Here is a 15,800-nt window from a genome sequence, read left to right on the forward strand (position 1 = left end):
TCTATCATGTTTGGTTCTACGGAAGAGGATTAGCGACACACACACACACACACACACAAAAAAAGCTAATTGATTTTTAAATATTATTTCAGTTTAATATGTGAAAAAAGTCAGAATTCTGACTTTAATCTCAGAACTTTGGATCTTAATGAAGATGGGCACCATAAAGGATGAGATGTGGGAGCACTCAGCTCCACTGACAAAGATGTGAGTAGTTTGGGAGGGCCAGTAACACATTGGTGGAAAATGACAGAATTAGGTGAATTTTTACATGCCAGAGGGGTCACTGGGGATGCTATTTCATTAATGGAAGAGCAGAAGGTGATTAAAACAAGAGCTAATGAGAGCTAGTTTAGTCTTTAAAACAGAAATGGCTACGGCTTGATGCTAACATGTTTGTTAGCTGTTAGAATTCAGTCCGAATTCTGAGATTAAAGTCAGAATTATGAGAAAAAAGTCAGAATTATGAGATTAAAGTCAGAATTCTGAAAAAAGTCAGAATTCTCAGATTAAGGTCAGAATTATGAGATTAAAGTCAGAATTCTGAAAAAAAGTCAGAATTCTCAGATTAAGGTCAGAATTCTGACTTCTTTTTTTATATTATACTGAAATAAAATGTAAAAATCAGTTAACCTTTCACATTTTTTAACTGGCCCTAATCTACTTCCGTATGGTTCTGTTATTTTTAGGGTAAGAAATATTTCACAAAACTTGATTATTGGGTTGACCCGTCTGTTGTGCAGAGCGTAGGTCTGCCTTTATATGTGCAATTGCAGCAGCACACTCTTTGAAGTAGCCTATATATGGCTGAAATAGTAGCACTGAGGCAAGTGGTTCTCTAGATCAGATGTTCTGACCCACAAAATAGTACCACAATGATCTGATCACCAAACTTTTGGTTCAAATGCAAACATTTCCAACTATTGATATAGAAACATATATTCTATTTGTAAGTTATGTTTTAATTTCTTTAAACACACACATAAAATGTGTCATTATTATCTTTTTTTATTAGTTTAATTCCTTTAAAAAATCACACGACCCTATGCTTGTGACTCTAACTTTGGAAATCAATGTTCTAGATTATTTGCATGGAACCACAACACACTTCTCGGGATATGTTTGAAAAATCTTTCTATATATTATTTCTCCCACTTTACAATGACGCAGTATTTAATATCAGATTGTAAACTAAGTTGAGGCTCTAGTTTGATTTGAAAAACTAACAGTATGGAGCAGATTATTGCTTTTCTATGTCTAGGAATGTGTGTTACATTATCAGCTATACTATAAAAATGCCTTCCTGTGATTTTCATAAACGTGATTTCTTTGTGACAGAAAGTAAAAAAACTCAAAATAACAGGGAATACACATCTATTATTTAGCTTAACTTGAAAAGCCAGTTTGGGAATCACAGAGAAAAGATGAGTTATAAATATAAACGATTAATGACAATTGCTTAAGTTTATGAAATAACACACAGGCCCATTTATTCAAGCTATATATGTAACATGAAAGGGAAGCATTGTTATTATAAGAACTCATGCAGAACAAAAACTCTCATTTTAGCATCTGTTCATAGGGTGAAATTGGTAAAATCTGCATACTCAAAAGAGGTAAATTCATTCATATACAGGGTAGTTTGTGCTGTTTTATAACTTCTGTCTTTATCATGTCCTTCTAGTCTTCTCAGTCTGCAAATCCACTTTACAAGAGGAGGGAGAATGTCCTTGGGTACTAATCTGAGATAGGAAAAGCTCCTTAGGTCCATTTCAGCAGATGACACATCCACCTTTCTCCTTGAAGGGGTTCTTGTCCTCTGCGATGCCTTTGACAAGGATGTCCTCCTCCACCCCAGCCTGAATGTATTCCTTGATTTCCTCACAGCATTTAGATGTCTAAAATGATCAGACATATGAGTGGAAAATTAGTTTACATTATTATTTTTCTGATATACATAATATTTCCTTGTATGTCTAGATCAAAATCATAATATACCAATTATAATTGAAGATAAGAAGAACTTACCAACCACCTCTCAAGCTTTACTTCAGTTTTGAGTTGAGTTACTTCCATAACAGCCTTGTCCTTGTCTGTCAAGTCCTCCACATTTATGACTGGCATTTTCTGTCAAAGAAAAGTAAATGTTCACTTATATAAAACTAAACTAACATGACAAACACGTGATTTGGTTCAAGTATTCAAGATAACATAATCAACCTATAGAGCAGGAAGGTACTTACCAATGCTCACAGGTAGCAGTCTGTCACTGCCAAAACTCTGCTGAGGAATCCCTCTCCTCACCCTCAATCTGGGTTATAAAGTAATCTGCACCAACATTTCTAATCTGCTAATCTGATTAAAACAAGGCCCAATAGAGTGATCACGCCAGTTACTTTGAAATATACACAGAGGAACACATATATCTGTTTGAATTATATTAACATAAAAACATTGAAATCTATTTACAAAGAGTTTCTAAATAAATGAAAATTAGACTTATTTAACAGAGAGCCTTCTAAGGGTCAGATATATGGGGCAGTGGGTGGTGTTTTATGTATTAGGGAATTTTAATAATAAGACGGCTAATCTCTATTTAGCCTTTACCTGTCAAGGTGGAGACACATGATTGGTCTGTACATTGCACAATACTTTAAAGTCACAACTACTGACAGGGTAAAACTAAAAGTTTCTAAAAAAATATCAAAAACAAATTTATCAAAATATCAACCGTTTATTCATTGTCTCACACCTATTAAAGATTTGGTCATAGGCGTGACAGGTTCAAAGCAAAAGGATTCATTGTGGGTCTGTCACAAGGTTTTCTCACTTTTGGACATGACTGCAGAATATGCCATAAGTTGACGCTTATGAGGCATCTTGATTAGACCCCTGAACCACTTTTACTCCAGATGGTAGAGCTCATTGGTTTATCCCTAAGGCTGAGTCCAGTGGCACCGCATGCCAGTCGGTTGGTTCCAGGACCTGATTCCTTTTGTCTCATGACCAGATTGGGTTTTTGGGTCAGAATATAGATGGAGCAGTAAATTGTACAACTCTCATTACTGTAGACAAGGTCCAAATACAGTATGTCCTCCCCTCTCTTGCCCCTTCAAGACATCACTCTTGTACCGGACACCAAAATACTTATGTATCTATCAGAGGAAACAATCCACTTTTATCCATCCTCAGAGTTAGAAGAACTAACTCCTCCCAAAAAAAAAACACCAAACTGCATCTTTCCTGTGTTCTATTGCATGCAGAGCATCATGCCCCGTCAGAGCCACATTATCTACAGCCTCATTCCTCTCAATTATAAGGCAAAAACAGCAACACACCACTGATAAATAGATTCAAACATGCAGGTTTAAAAACCTTTTTTAGTTAAAAAAAATATTGTGTACTCGACAACCAAGACAACCCTTTGAAAGTTAAAATCTTTTCCACTGTTTTCATGGCCTTGACAAAAAAACAGACAAACAACAAAAAAACAGACTTCTCCCTTGTTAAATCCAAGGTTTGTCAGTTTGAAGAGGCTTCTGTCCAGCATCCTAGAATATAGTGCAAAAAGGAAGTGTAACAACATAATCTACAATGGCCTTGTTTAAATATTAGAATCATTACACTGATTGACCACTCTACAAGTGTCCTGTTGCTCCCTAAGACATTAGACAAGCCTGTCACAAAATGTTCCCATTATATGCAAAGCCTTTTAAATTGTTAGTCAATGTCATTCATTCATAAGATGATTTTGACCCTGGGCATTTTTTCACTCCCTCACTGATCTCTGCTATGGTAATGAACTCACTTCCCTTGACTCCTCCACCAAGGACATTGTAAAGTGAAGATCGAAGGTTGCAATTGCATAATTGCCAAGGAAATACAAGAAATATTGACAAATATTAGGCACGCAATCACTCAAATTAAACTAGGAGACAAAAAAATGTGTCCAATTCAGATACAAACAAAATACATGCAAAGGGGAAAAGGCTCTAAACGGGAAATGTTGCAAAGACAAAAAATAGAGAAGCAAAGTGCAAACATTGTGCAAAACCAAACACAATTACCACATGATGCTAACACAGACACAGAAAACAAAGCAAGAAGTGAAAAAAAAAATGTAAGTTAAAATCTGCAAACTAATGTATCTATGCATTACTGAAGTGCTCCAGGCCACTAGGGGGAAATTATCACAAACTCATTTGGGGACCAGATTATAGACATGGCTACAAATTAATAAAGACAGCTGTTATAAAAAAAAAAACAACAACATAAAATGCTTGCCCAGAAAACATTTGGAGGGAAGACAGAAAAGGTAAGTTTTCCTTTGAAACTTTAAAAAACACTTTTAACATTTATAACTTTACTAAGGGTCTGACCCTGCATGGGTTGATAAACGTCTCTGGAGTGGCCTGGAGCTCTTCTGTTGTGTGGTTCTTATTTGCAGAATTACTTAAATTGTAGTTTTTGCCCTCCATGTCCCTTTAGGGCCTCTGAACATCGTCTATGTGTTTGAGGCAGACTTTTTTTTATTTGCAGTTAATTTGCACTTTGCTGCTCTCTGTGTTCTGTCATTGCAGTATTTCTCTTTTGGAGCATTTCATCTTGGGTTAGTATGTTTGAGTCTTGGTCTTTTTTGTATCCGAAAGGCTTATTTTTGTGTTTACAGGGTTTTTTGTTCACCAGTTTGATTACTTTATTTGCTAATCTCATTTTGTATTTGCTGTAAAAAAAAAAAAAAAAATTGAGACTTGCTAATTACCTGCTGCCATTAAATGTATTTGCAGGGTGTTTGCACCCCTTGTCCACTGTAATCTTTAAAGATCTTCTAAAAACTATTTTATGGGCTTGTTGTTTCAACCTATTATTACTTTCTACCTTTAGATATTAGGTTGTTGACTATAATCTTTGAACTACTTTTTTATCACCTAATATTTTCTTGTAATAAGACCTGTCACATCTTCCCATATAATATCAGAATAGAGCAGGGATACAAAGTTTTTGCTCATACATGAATATTAAATGCTCCATCCCTTTGGCTATGATCACTTAGAGAGATAACATGTAATGAATGTTTTAGAATGCATGAACAGCATGTTTCAGAACATAAGCATGGATTTGTGGCTACAGGATAGTATTAGGTGGAACAAATGGTGTATGAGTTGGAAGTACAAAAAATCAAATAAACTGAAAAAAAGTTAACTGATTTTAAAATATAATTTTAGTTTAATATGGGAAAAAGTTTGTTTTCTCAAAATTCTGACTGAATTCCGACAGCTGACAAACATGTTAGCATCAAGCCCTAACCATGTCTGTTTTAGACACTAAACTAGCTCTCTTGTTTTAATGACCTTCTGCTCTTTCATTAATGAAATGGGATCACCAGGGACACCTCGAGCACGTAAAAAGTCACCTAATTCCGTCATTTTCCAGCAATGTGTCACTGGCTTTCCCAAACAACTCACATCTTTGTCAGTAAAGCTGAGTGCTCCCACATCTCTTCCTTGATGGGCCCCACCTACACTAAGATCCAAAATTCTGAGATTAAAGGTCCGAATTCTGAGAAAAAAGTCAGAATTTTGAGATTAAGGTCAGAATTCTGAGATTAAAGTCATAATTTTAAGAAAAAAGTCAGAATTATGAGATTAAAGTCAGAATTCTGAGAAAAAGGTCAGAATTCTGAGATTAAAGTCAGAATTCTGAGATTAAGGTAAGAATTCTGAGATTAAGGTAAGAATTCTCAGATTAAAGTCAGAATTCTCAGATTAAGGTCAGAATTATGAAATTGAAGTCAAAATTATGAGAAAAAAAGTCAGAATTCCGAGATTAGGTTCAGAATTCTGAGAAAAAAAGTCAGAATTCTGAGATTAAGGTCAGAATTCTCAGATTAAAGTCAGAATTCTGAGATTAAGTTCAGAATTCTGAGAAAAAAGTCAGAATTCTCAGATTAAGGTAAGAATTCAGAGATTAAAGTCAGAATTCTCAGATTAAGGTCAAAATTCTCAGATTGAAGTCAGAATTCTGAGAATAAAGTCAGAATTGACTTACTTTTCCCCCACATTTAACTGAAATAATATTCATTATTCAATTGGGGAATAAAATGGGGAATTCAATTCAGTTCATTTTTTTTTCAGTGGCCCAAATCCTCTTCTGTATAGTCACAACTTTATCAGCTCATCACGCAAATGTTGCAACGCAAAAATGACTGGTCATAGATGAGTGACGCTTCCTCTGTATGGAAATGGATCAGCACATCCCCGCCCCTGATACCAACCCATGGGAAACATTCAGAGCTATAAAGCCTGAACTGGCTGCAGTGGTCTGCATCGCTATAGAGGAAAACGTTTGCACCATGGAGTTTGCTTTGTTTGCCCTTTGTACGCTCTTTGTGTCGTTTTCCAGCAGTTTGGCGTTCTCACGTAATACAGGTAGCGCATTTTTTTTTTAAATCCTGAACGTTAAAGTTTGGAAATGAAGTCTGTCAAAATGATTTATGCCGAAGTAAAAGTCTTTTATTTTGCAGAAATAATAATCTAAAGCCGCTTTCATTCTAGCCGCCTGTCTTCTTCCAGTGGAGGAAGGTCCCTGTGGAGAGGAAATCAAGCGCTTCTACTACAACACCGTCACCCAGAAGTGCGAGATGTTTTATTATGGGGGCTGCCAGGGGAACGCCAACAACTTTGAGAGTTATCCGGAATGCCAGAAGACATGCTTCAGGATCCCAAGTAAGTAAAGAAATCCTAATTCCACATCATTACTACTTCTAAAACTGACCTATGAACAGTAACTTGCAAAATTACACTTTGCAATAACTGCAGAGCTGAGATTTTATGTTGAAAATGCCACACAAAATAACAAAACTGTGGAGGTTTTCTGTAATAATTAATACATTCAGAAAATGTGCTTTTGGCTAGTAGCCCTTTAGGAAGTCTCCTGTTAAATTGGAAAGTGTGACTTATTCTGCAAAAGTCGTATACAGCTTAGGTAACGAGCAAAACAGTGTTGGAAAACTAATATTTTGAGTAAACCATCCTGTGAAGCAAGAATGGAGGCTGCATTTTAATGTGGAGCGCATTTTTTAATGTGACAGATGTATTCTTTGTTTTTATTTTTTACTGTATATTTATTGTAGAATAGAATAGAATAGAAAAAAACCCTTTATTGTCCCACAATGGGGAAATTTTGGTGTTTACAGCTGTGCACGTGGAGAATAAATAACCAATATTCAGCTATGGACATTCTTACAGTAATGGATATTTGAAAAATAGCAGCAACATCAGAGATGTGCAAAATGACAGCAGCATGTTATTTAACTGAATAAGGTAAAAACTGTGCAAAATCAGCATGAATGTAACAACTTATTGAGGTCTTTGAGAACAGTGATGGTTATAAAGTCTTGCAGCTGCTGGGAGGAAGGATCTGCGATAATGCTCCATGGTGCATTTAGGGTGCAGCAGTCTGTCACTGAAGGAGTTCTCCAGCTCTGCAACAGCTTTATTGCTTACTTTAAGTTTTATGTTTGTTGTTATGGGGACGTGTAGCACTTTGGTTACTTGGTGGTGTAAAGAGCTTTATAAATAACATTAGATTGACTTAGAATCAGTCATGGGTCCTTGGTTGTGAATCTTTATGCGAGACACTATAGATAGTTGTTTCTATGCTTTTCTTTTATCTTACTAAGGGATAAGTGAAATATGGGAAATTTAAATTCTGAATAATCTTCTTTTCACTTTTCTTCTGGCAGAGATTCCTCAGATCTGCAGGTTGCCCAAAGAAGTGGGCCACTGTCATGCTCTTTTCCCCAGATATTTCTTCAACATGGCAACCATGCGGTGTGAGCCCTTTAACTATGGAGGCTGTGGGGGCAACTCCAACCGCTTTCATGATCTCACCTCCTGCATGGAGTACTGCAGTCCCAAAAAAAGTAAGTTCACTCTAACACCTTCAGCCCAGACAGTTTCAGGAGCACCTTCATAAGATTTCATTAAATTTACCCTGATTTTAATCAAAATGTACAATTAGAAACTGCATAATATCAATACAATTAAGAGATAAATCAATTAAATTGTGTCCCTTTGTCTCAAACAAAAAGAATTTTGAGAAGACGCCAATTAACAAAAAACATGATTAAAATGAAATTATAAATAAAACAATAAAATATTTGAAAAAAAAAATCAAATAAAAAGGCAATAAAATGTGTAAAAATATGAATAATAACTTCAACAAAAAGTGAGTAGTAAAACCATTGAGCAAAAAAATCTATAATCATTCAATATCAGTATATATAATGCAAATCCCTTCACGGTAAAAAAGATGTAAACAACGAGCACTGTTCACTAAATGGAAAGCAAAAATAAAGCACTAACACTAGATGTGGTAATTTGTAACTCTTTGATTACTCCAAGAAATAAGAGATATACTATAAAATAACCACGTGTGACTCTAACTACTTGCAATCGACATGTAAGGTAAAGTTGATCAAAATAAAAAGTTAGTGAATGATCTTCTCAAACTGGGTCTAGTACAGTATGAGCTGCTGTTTATCATCTTTCCACTTTTCTCTGGCAGAGATTCCTCAGATCTGCAGGTTGCCCAAAAAAGTGGGCTACTGTCATGCTCTTATCCCCAGCTATTTCTTCAACATGGCAACCATGCGGTGTGAGCCCTTTAACTACGGAGGCTGCGGGGGCAACTCCAACCGCTTTCAAGATCTCACCTCCTGCGTGAAGCAATGCAGTCCCAAAACAAATTAGTTCACTGGAACACCTTCAGCCCAGAGGGTTTCAGGAGCAACTTCCACCTGATTAAATCAAGCGTAGCTCCAACTGTTTTAAGTGTAAATGTAAAAAATGTATAACACAAAGTCATTAAATAAAATTTTTCAAGGGGAACCATCATTATTAAAAGGTCATAATGTCTGATTTCCAGGTGATCAAATAAACATAAAATCTTAATTTTTAAGCCTTGCCTAATGTTTTTCAAAAATAAACACTGCAAAACACCATGAAAACTACCTTTAAAAATTTGTTGAAGCGGATCTGTGATTTTGGCACAGCTCTGCCAAGAGTGTCCAACATGCACCAAATCTGTTTTTAACCTCATAAAAAGGAATGTGGTCAAATGATTTCCATGCTATAGCTATTTATGCATACGATAAAGTATTTTTTCATAAAATTTCATTAGATTTACCCTGATTTTAATCAAAATGTACAATTGAAAACGGCATAATATCAATACAATTAAGAGATAAATCAATTAAATTGTCTCAAACAAAAAGAATTTAGAGAAGATGCCAATAAACAAATAACATGATTAAAATGAAATTATAAATAAAATAATAAAATATTAGAAAAAAAATCTAATAAAAAGCTTTCAATAAAAAGTATAAAAATATAAATAATAATTCTTCAACAAAAAGCTAAAAAAAATCTATAATCATTCAATATCGGTGTATATATATAATGCAAATCCCTTCAAGGTAAACCAAATGGAAGAGAAATAATAAAGCACTGGACACTGGAAACACTGGATCTTGTCACTTTTGAAACAGTTTTTAGTGCTAGTGAGACAAAGTGAAACAACAATTCCATGCACTGATTACAACATGATTAATTATTACGTACAGCTATTCAAAAATGGCAAGATACTTTGTAACAACACTCCTAAATATCAGAAATTTTATTGGAGGGGCATACAAGATAGCAACAACTCATGAAATGTTTATTGGATCATCCAACAATCAGTTTAAATGATGCCTTTCTGCAGGGGGGGATAACTCTGTGATTACTCCAAGTAGGAAAAGAAACATAATATAACCACGTGTGACTCTAACTACTTGCAATCGACATGTAAGGTAAAGTTGATTAAAAAAAAAGTTAGTGAATGACCTTCTCAAACTGGGTCTAGTACTGTATGAGCTGCAGTTTATCACCTTTCTGCCCAAAATCTGAGCACAAAGCTGATAAAATTCCTCCATATCAGCATCACTGGCCTCTAAGAATTTCCTTTTCCAAAGCCTCCTGGATGGATAATTTTTTTGATTCTATTCCATCACAGCTACATAAGATCTCCACAGTGCAGAACATATCAATCATGTCTGGTGTGTGTAATGAGATCTGTGTGCAAAGCAGTTCTGCTTAGATATTTGATATTTTCTGAGAATTATGTCACAAGGAAACAGGAGAATGACTTTTTAGGAAACCTACATTTCAATGCAACATGCAGCTTGTCCGTGCTGAGAAGCATTTTTTAGGAGAGAGTCAGAAATTTCTGATAGACATTAAAATGGCATCTTCAGTGCTTAAAGTGGTGAAAAATAAAAGCAATATTAGAAACGATAACATTTGGTTTCTTGATTTGGGAACTTTAAAGCCTCTTTTTTTTTTTAAAGGGTTTAGAAAAAAATGTAATTTATTTTTTTACTTAACTTAAGCTGTTAAAAAAAAAAAAAGAGACAAATCTCCACCCTCTGAGGCTCATACCATTACCGGTAGGTTCATGCTTAAAGTGTTAACAGATCTCTTTTTGTTGTTCACAGGTATTCCTATGCTCTGTTTGGACCCTCTGGACAAAGGGAGGTGTTCGGCCTCTATAAGTCGCTACTACTACAACGCCACCACCAAGACGTGTGAGGAGTTTGTCTACACGGGTTGCGGAGGAAGTAGCAACAACTTTGTGTCAAAGCAGAGCTGCGTGGATGTGTGTGTTCAAGGTGGGAAACTGAAGGGTTGGACCTTTTCCATTTGACTGGAGGGTTTAAGTCAGAGCAGCTTCTAAGACCTCTGCTTTTTAATTAAGTCAAAGCAAAGATGAGCAAACTGAGCTCAGATGATTTCACTATCAGTCGGCTTTAAAAGAATGGAATGCCCTGTATCTGAAAAAACTCTCCTTGGCCTCCAAATCAAATCCCGCAGCCAAATGTTATCATATGACCTAGAGAACACCAGACATACTGTATCTGTCTCCAAAAAATCCTGTTTTCCTAATCCTGCCATTTGAAAAGCAGCATTATAATTAGACGATACACTAACCAGGTCCTGCACTTTTTCTCTTTTTGTTTTTCTTTCAGGAGCAAAGAAACACTCAGGTTATGGGAAGATTCGGCGGTTGAGGCGAAATAAAAAACAATCACATCAAAATGGCCTGAAAGACTGATCGTGTTTGTAAGAGCTAAGAGAATGACAAGGTTGGCTTTGTTGGTATAGATCTTATATGCGACTGATTTAAGAAAGCCTTATATACATTTTCTTCATTCCCAAATCTGATTTTCTTAAATTATCTCTCTAAAGATACTACAGAGTCGTACTCAGAGGTGTAGAGTGAGTTAAAAGTAGACCTTAAAGCTATTCTCCGAACTATTTTGGGGAAATCCATTATGGTTTGGCACCTATAGAACATGTCATGGTTGCTTATTTTGTTTATTTTGCTATTTGACTATAAAAATGCTAATAAGTAAAGATAAAACATACTTTCCTCATGTAAAAATAAGCTTTTACCCACACAAGTTCTCTTGTGTATGTTCACTTGTACCTTTTTTTTTTAAATCAAATGCTTCTTTAAAAGCTGCTAACACAAAGGTTTTTTTGTGCATTCTGTTTTTCAAAGTTCGATTACCATACAACCTTATACTGACTCTGATAATACTGCACCACTATTCGTGATTTTGTATTTTGTGACATGATTTCAAAAAATGTTTTATGTAAGTAGTATGTTATTTTTAAGATATTTAACTCTTTTTTTTCCAATAAAATGTACAGTTTGATCTTTTTCTTTTACTTCTACTGGTTCAACTATTTAATGCAAAGTTTTCTATGTATGTGGAGCCTGAGTAATAAACAAACTCATAGCGTGGGAATTCAAGCCTGATCATCATGCTCTGTCATGCAATGCTGCAAGCATATAAACATGTTTTTTTTTTGAGTTAGCAAAAGGAAAAAAACAGGCTTGGCTTGTTTCTTCTTTTTCAGCCAGATTCACTCTATTCCTTTCGCTAATGCAGCTGTCTCCCGTCCTTATCAGGTAGTACTTTGCAATGCACTTGAGCCCATCTCTGCCTGCTCGCTCATTGCCTTGAATGAGGAAGGAAGCAATCATGAGGCAGTAAACACTGCTGCTTAGGAGGTCATTAGAAGGCCTTTGAATATTCAAGCAACAGGAAGCTGAGGATTTTTTAAAATGTGTCTGAGGAGTTCTACAAGATCATTTTTTAGCAATTATAATGCAATCACTGAATAAATAAGCAACAACAAACCCCCCAAAGTCAAATGCTGCTATATTGAAGATTGTTTTGAAACTTTTTTTTTTTAAAGGTTTTCACAGATGGGTGCTCCAAAACTGTAACAAAAACATGAAATAGATTTATAACCCTAAATCTATCATTTCTTTCGTCTTAGACTAAGATAAAAACAGAACTGAATCACTCTTTGTTTTGTTTTCTGGTTATTTATATTTATGGCAGAAAGCTGGAGAAAATACTGAACCACTCCACTATAAATAGCAACCTCTGGCTGAGCCTGGAAGAACAAAAGTGAACTCATCTGTGAGACCGCCATAGGAGAGAGGCAGACTTTTTAATAGCTTCTCAAAGTAGGCATACTCTCGAAATGGAGACCCTTTTTTTTCTGTTAGCAAAAATGCATTTAAATTCAACGCAAATATCACCCTATAAATAGTTAATTATACACATCTACTGTTAACAGTACTTTATATTTTGGTCATAGACCATTTGCTGTTTGTTTACACCTCTAGTTATTCTAATGAATTCTAATGAGCTCATTAATTATTTGGGACTCAGTAGTTAACTTTTAATCAAAACAAATAGCTGTTTTTGCCCATGAGTGGGTTGTAGCATCACATTTCTTTTTAAACATTTTCAGTAGTTAGGTGAATTGATCTTCTCTGGGTAGGTCATTATCTTACTGACAGATTAAATCATTATAATTAAATCACCGGATATAAATGTTATCTATGCTTAAACCTTCATACTTTTAAATGGGCAATCACACGTTTTTATCAGAGTTTGTTTGTCAATCTTTACTGTTTGGTGATTAGATTAAAGTTTTAGTTTGATGCCTCCATTGTACTTTAGAAATCCACTGGAGTGAATGTAAACGAGGGGGGTAAACATCTCACCTGCCCCCTGGTGCTAGATTTGCAAACAGCAACCAAATAACCACAATTGCACTGTTATGAGTTTTATGAGGTGCAAATATGCAACACAGTATATTAAAAATTATACAAATATTTCACATTGATTTGGAGAAATATCCATATTAAAAATCATGTTAAACAAACAAACAAAAAAAACAAACTCTAAAATTTCAAAAATAAATTTATAGTAGTTTTGAATACATTTATCCAATAGGATTGTTGACATGAAATTTACACAGATGATTAAACAGTTGATTACAATCAGAGAAATACAATTGCACCACATAAAAAAAAAAACACAAAAAAAAGAAAAAACACAATTTTTCAGGTCTTTTCTTTAGAAATAAAATAGTCACATTAAGGACTTTTGTCTTTTCTTAAAGATACAGTGTGTGATAATTATAGCGATTTTCTGATCAAAACATAACATATTATATCTATGTATATTATTTATTATCACCTGTGAACTAAAAGCCTCATACTTTATTTGCCTTGCGTTAGATTCCATGCATTTTATAATTACATAGGAGTGGGTTCCTATTTGTAGAGGCAGACATCTTTTCAGCTACGGCAGCACAGAGCTGACAAACTAGTGATTATTGACATAATGCTCGAATGGGACTGCTGCAAGTTATTGACCTAGATATAATCCTACACAGACTATTGAAATGCTATTTATAAAATAATTTATAAAATTAAAATAGACTTACACTGACCATTAATGGCAACCATCTTGTTATTATGAAGATGAACAATTTCAAGCGGTCGTTCCAAGGTTTCTTTTTTCTGAATGGACTATTATCTTTGTCCTGCCATTGGTGTATGTTTATTTTGATCAGAGTGTCCTAAACAAGGGGACGAATCACCTGGACAGGAGGTTATGGGAGACAGCGTTCCTGAGCTCAGGCTGGAGTAGCAGGGAATTGGTTGTGTGCATGTGGTTTATTATTCTCCTCAGGATGTGTCTTGGCAGGGGGAGTTCTCAGCTGGTGCCACTTTGCTGCAATCAGGAGGCAGTATTTAGTGGAGTGGATTCCCTAGGATGGATGCCAGTTGGTTAACTTCTGCAGTGTGGTAATTACCTGCTAGCTCTGTTGACTGCTAAATATCATAGTAAAAAATTATCTTCCTTGTCCTCCTCTCCTTGCAGTCGTGCTGTCTCCAAGTCCGACCTCATCGCTGCCACCTGAATCGATCCTCAAAAACTCACCTGCCTGTCCACCCATTAAAACTCCCTCTGGGTCAGTAAGGAGGAGTCATTTCCCACCTGCTCACTCCAAATCAACCAGATCCCACTCTGTTGGATGCCTCTAATCCTCCAGGTCAAGCTCCAGCGCATGAGAACCGTAAAAACCGTGCAGCTCTCACCCAAAACCCCTCATGTAGTCACATTGCTAATAACATATCTATGAACAGTGCGCCTTTCCCAAACCGAACAATTCAATTTTCAATTCAATTTTCAATTCAGTTTATTCATATAGCACAATTCACAACACACATCATCTCAAGGCACTTTACAGTTCAACCAGATCATACAGTCAAATGGATACAAAGTTTTCTATGTAAGGAAAACCAGTTGATTGCATTGACTCATTGACTCGGATGCAATCCCTTACACTAAGCATGCTTGTAGCGACAGTGGAGAGGAAAAACTCCCTTTTAACAGAAAGAAACCTCCAGCAGAACCAGGCTCAGTGTGAGCGGCCATCTGCCGAGGCCGACTGGGGTTCAAGGAGACAGAAGCAATTTATTGACCTAGATCAATCAGCCTGAGGATTGATCAAATCTCCTGTCTATAATAAGGAAATACATCTTTAAAACGTTCCTCTGTCTGACTTGCGATTGTGCCTGCATTAGTGTCGATCGCTGCATCTTGTCACTTGGAGTGGATTCTTGGGTTGTTACCAATATTTGAGGGGAAATTTTAGTTCAGAGGCCCCAGTAGAAACCAATAACGTGGAAAAAATATCAACACAGACGTTCTTATGTTACCTTTCATCTAACAAGTGTTGGGATTTGAAAAAAACATAAAGTGATCAAAAAGGACATATTCTGTCTGTATGATTTTATTAGATTTAGATGGACTGGATGTGGTTAAGAACATCATTTCAACTCACTAACAGGAACTTGATCACAGCAGCTGATGGTCTTATCATCAAATATAAAAGACTTCCTTATACTGTAGATTCTTACTCTGCTTTTCTAATGAAAGCTCTTTTGCAGGATGTGAGTCAAAATGTTAATGGTTAACTGATATAACCCTAAATGGGTGGAGGTTTTCTGATGTTTTTTTAAGTTTCTTATCTAGATATTAACATTATTATGTAATAGGGAGGAGGGGTTTTATAAAACTGATGGTCATGACTCATGGAGCTCAATTAGATTCTTAAAGCCTTAGATTATTGTTTGCGATCCTAACCTTGCTTTTAAACTTCTCTATAGCTTTACCCTAAGCCTGTTTGTTGTGTGCCTTGATCTTCATGAGGTTTTTTGTTCATTAATTCTCTGTAACAAATCCCTGAAGCCTTCACTGAACACAACAATTTATTCTCAGAGTAAATTACCTTACTATGTGGAATATATGTTTAAAAGGCCTGTTATTGGTTCAGAAAGATTAGATTAATATCACAGAAATTATGTTTTCTAGTTTT

At 35.6% G+C, this 15,800-nt stretch overlaps 2 protein-coding genes across 3 annotated transcripts; one reads left to right on the top strand and one right to left on the bottom strand.

Moving 5' to 3' along the window:
- Positions 1-1,488: 1,488 nt before the first annotated feature.
- Positions 1,489-2,297, bottom strand: LOC107085869 (guanine nucleotide-binding protein G(T) subunit gamma-T1-like). The gene is made up of 3 exons (XM_015376481.1): positions 2,244-2,297; positions 2,029-2,127; positions 1,489-1,898 (listed from the first exon to the last, which is right to left on the bottom strand). The coding sequence occupies exons 2-3, from the start codon at positions 2,122-2,124 to the stop codon at positions 1,773-1,775; spliced, it is 222 nt and encodes a 73-aa protein (XP_015231967.1). The 5' UTR covers positions 2,125-2,127; positions 2,244-2,297; the 3' UTR covers positions 1,489-1,772.
- A 3,929-nt stretch (positions 2,298-6,226) lies between these two features.
- On the top strand, positions 6,227-11,761 carry tfpi2 (tissue factor pathway inhibitor 2). Of its 2 annotated transcripts, XM_015376455.1 has the most exons (5): positions 6,227-6,428; positions 6,555-6,725; positions 7,745-7,924; positions 10,538-10,711; positions 11,069-11,761. In XM_015376455.1, the coding sequence occupies exons 1-5, from the start codon at positions 6,236-6,238 to the stop codon at positions 11,152-11,154; spliced, it is 804 nt and encodes a 267-aa protein (XP_015231941.1). In that variant the 5' UTR covers positions 6,227-6,235; the 3' UTR covers positions 11,155-11,761. The 2 variants fall into 2 exon arrangements, with proteins under 2 accessions (XP_015231941.1, XP_015231942.1); XM_015376456.1 differs by lacking the exons at positions 10,538-10,711; positions 11,069-11,761 and adding an exon at positions 8,569-8,924.
- Positions 11,762-15,800: the final 4,039 nt, after the last annotated feature.

The sequence above is a fragment of the Cyprinodon variegatus genome, unplaced genomic scaffold, assembly GCF_000732505.1.
Source record: "Cyprinodon variegatus isolate N-32 unplaced genomic scaffold, C_variegatus-1.0 Scaffold135, whole genome shotgun sequence".
Taxonomy (NCBI): domain Eukaryota; kingdom Metazoa; phylum Chordata; class Actinopteri; order Cyprinodontiformes; family Cyprinodontidae; genus Cyprinodon; species Cyprinodon variegatus.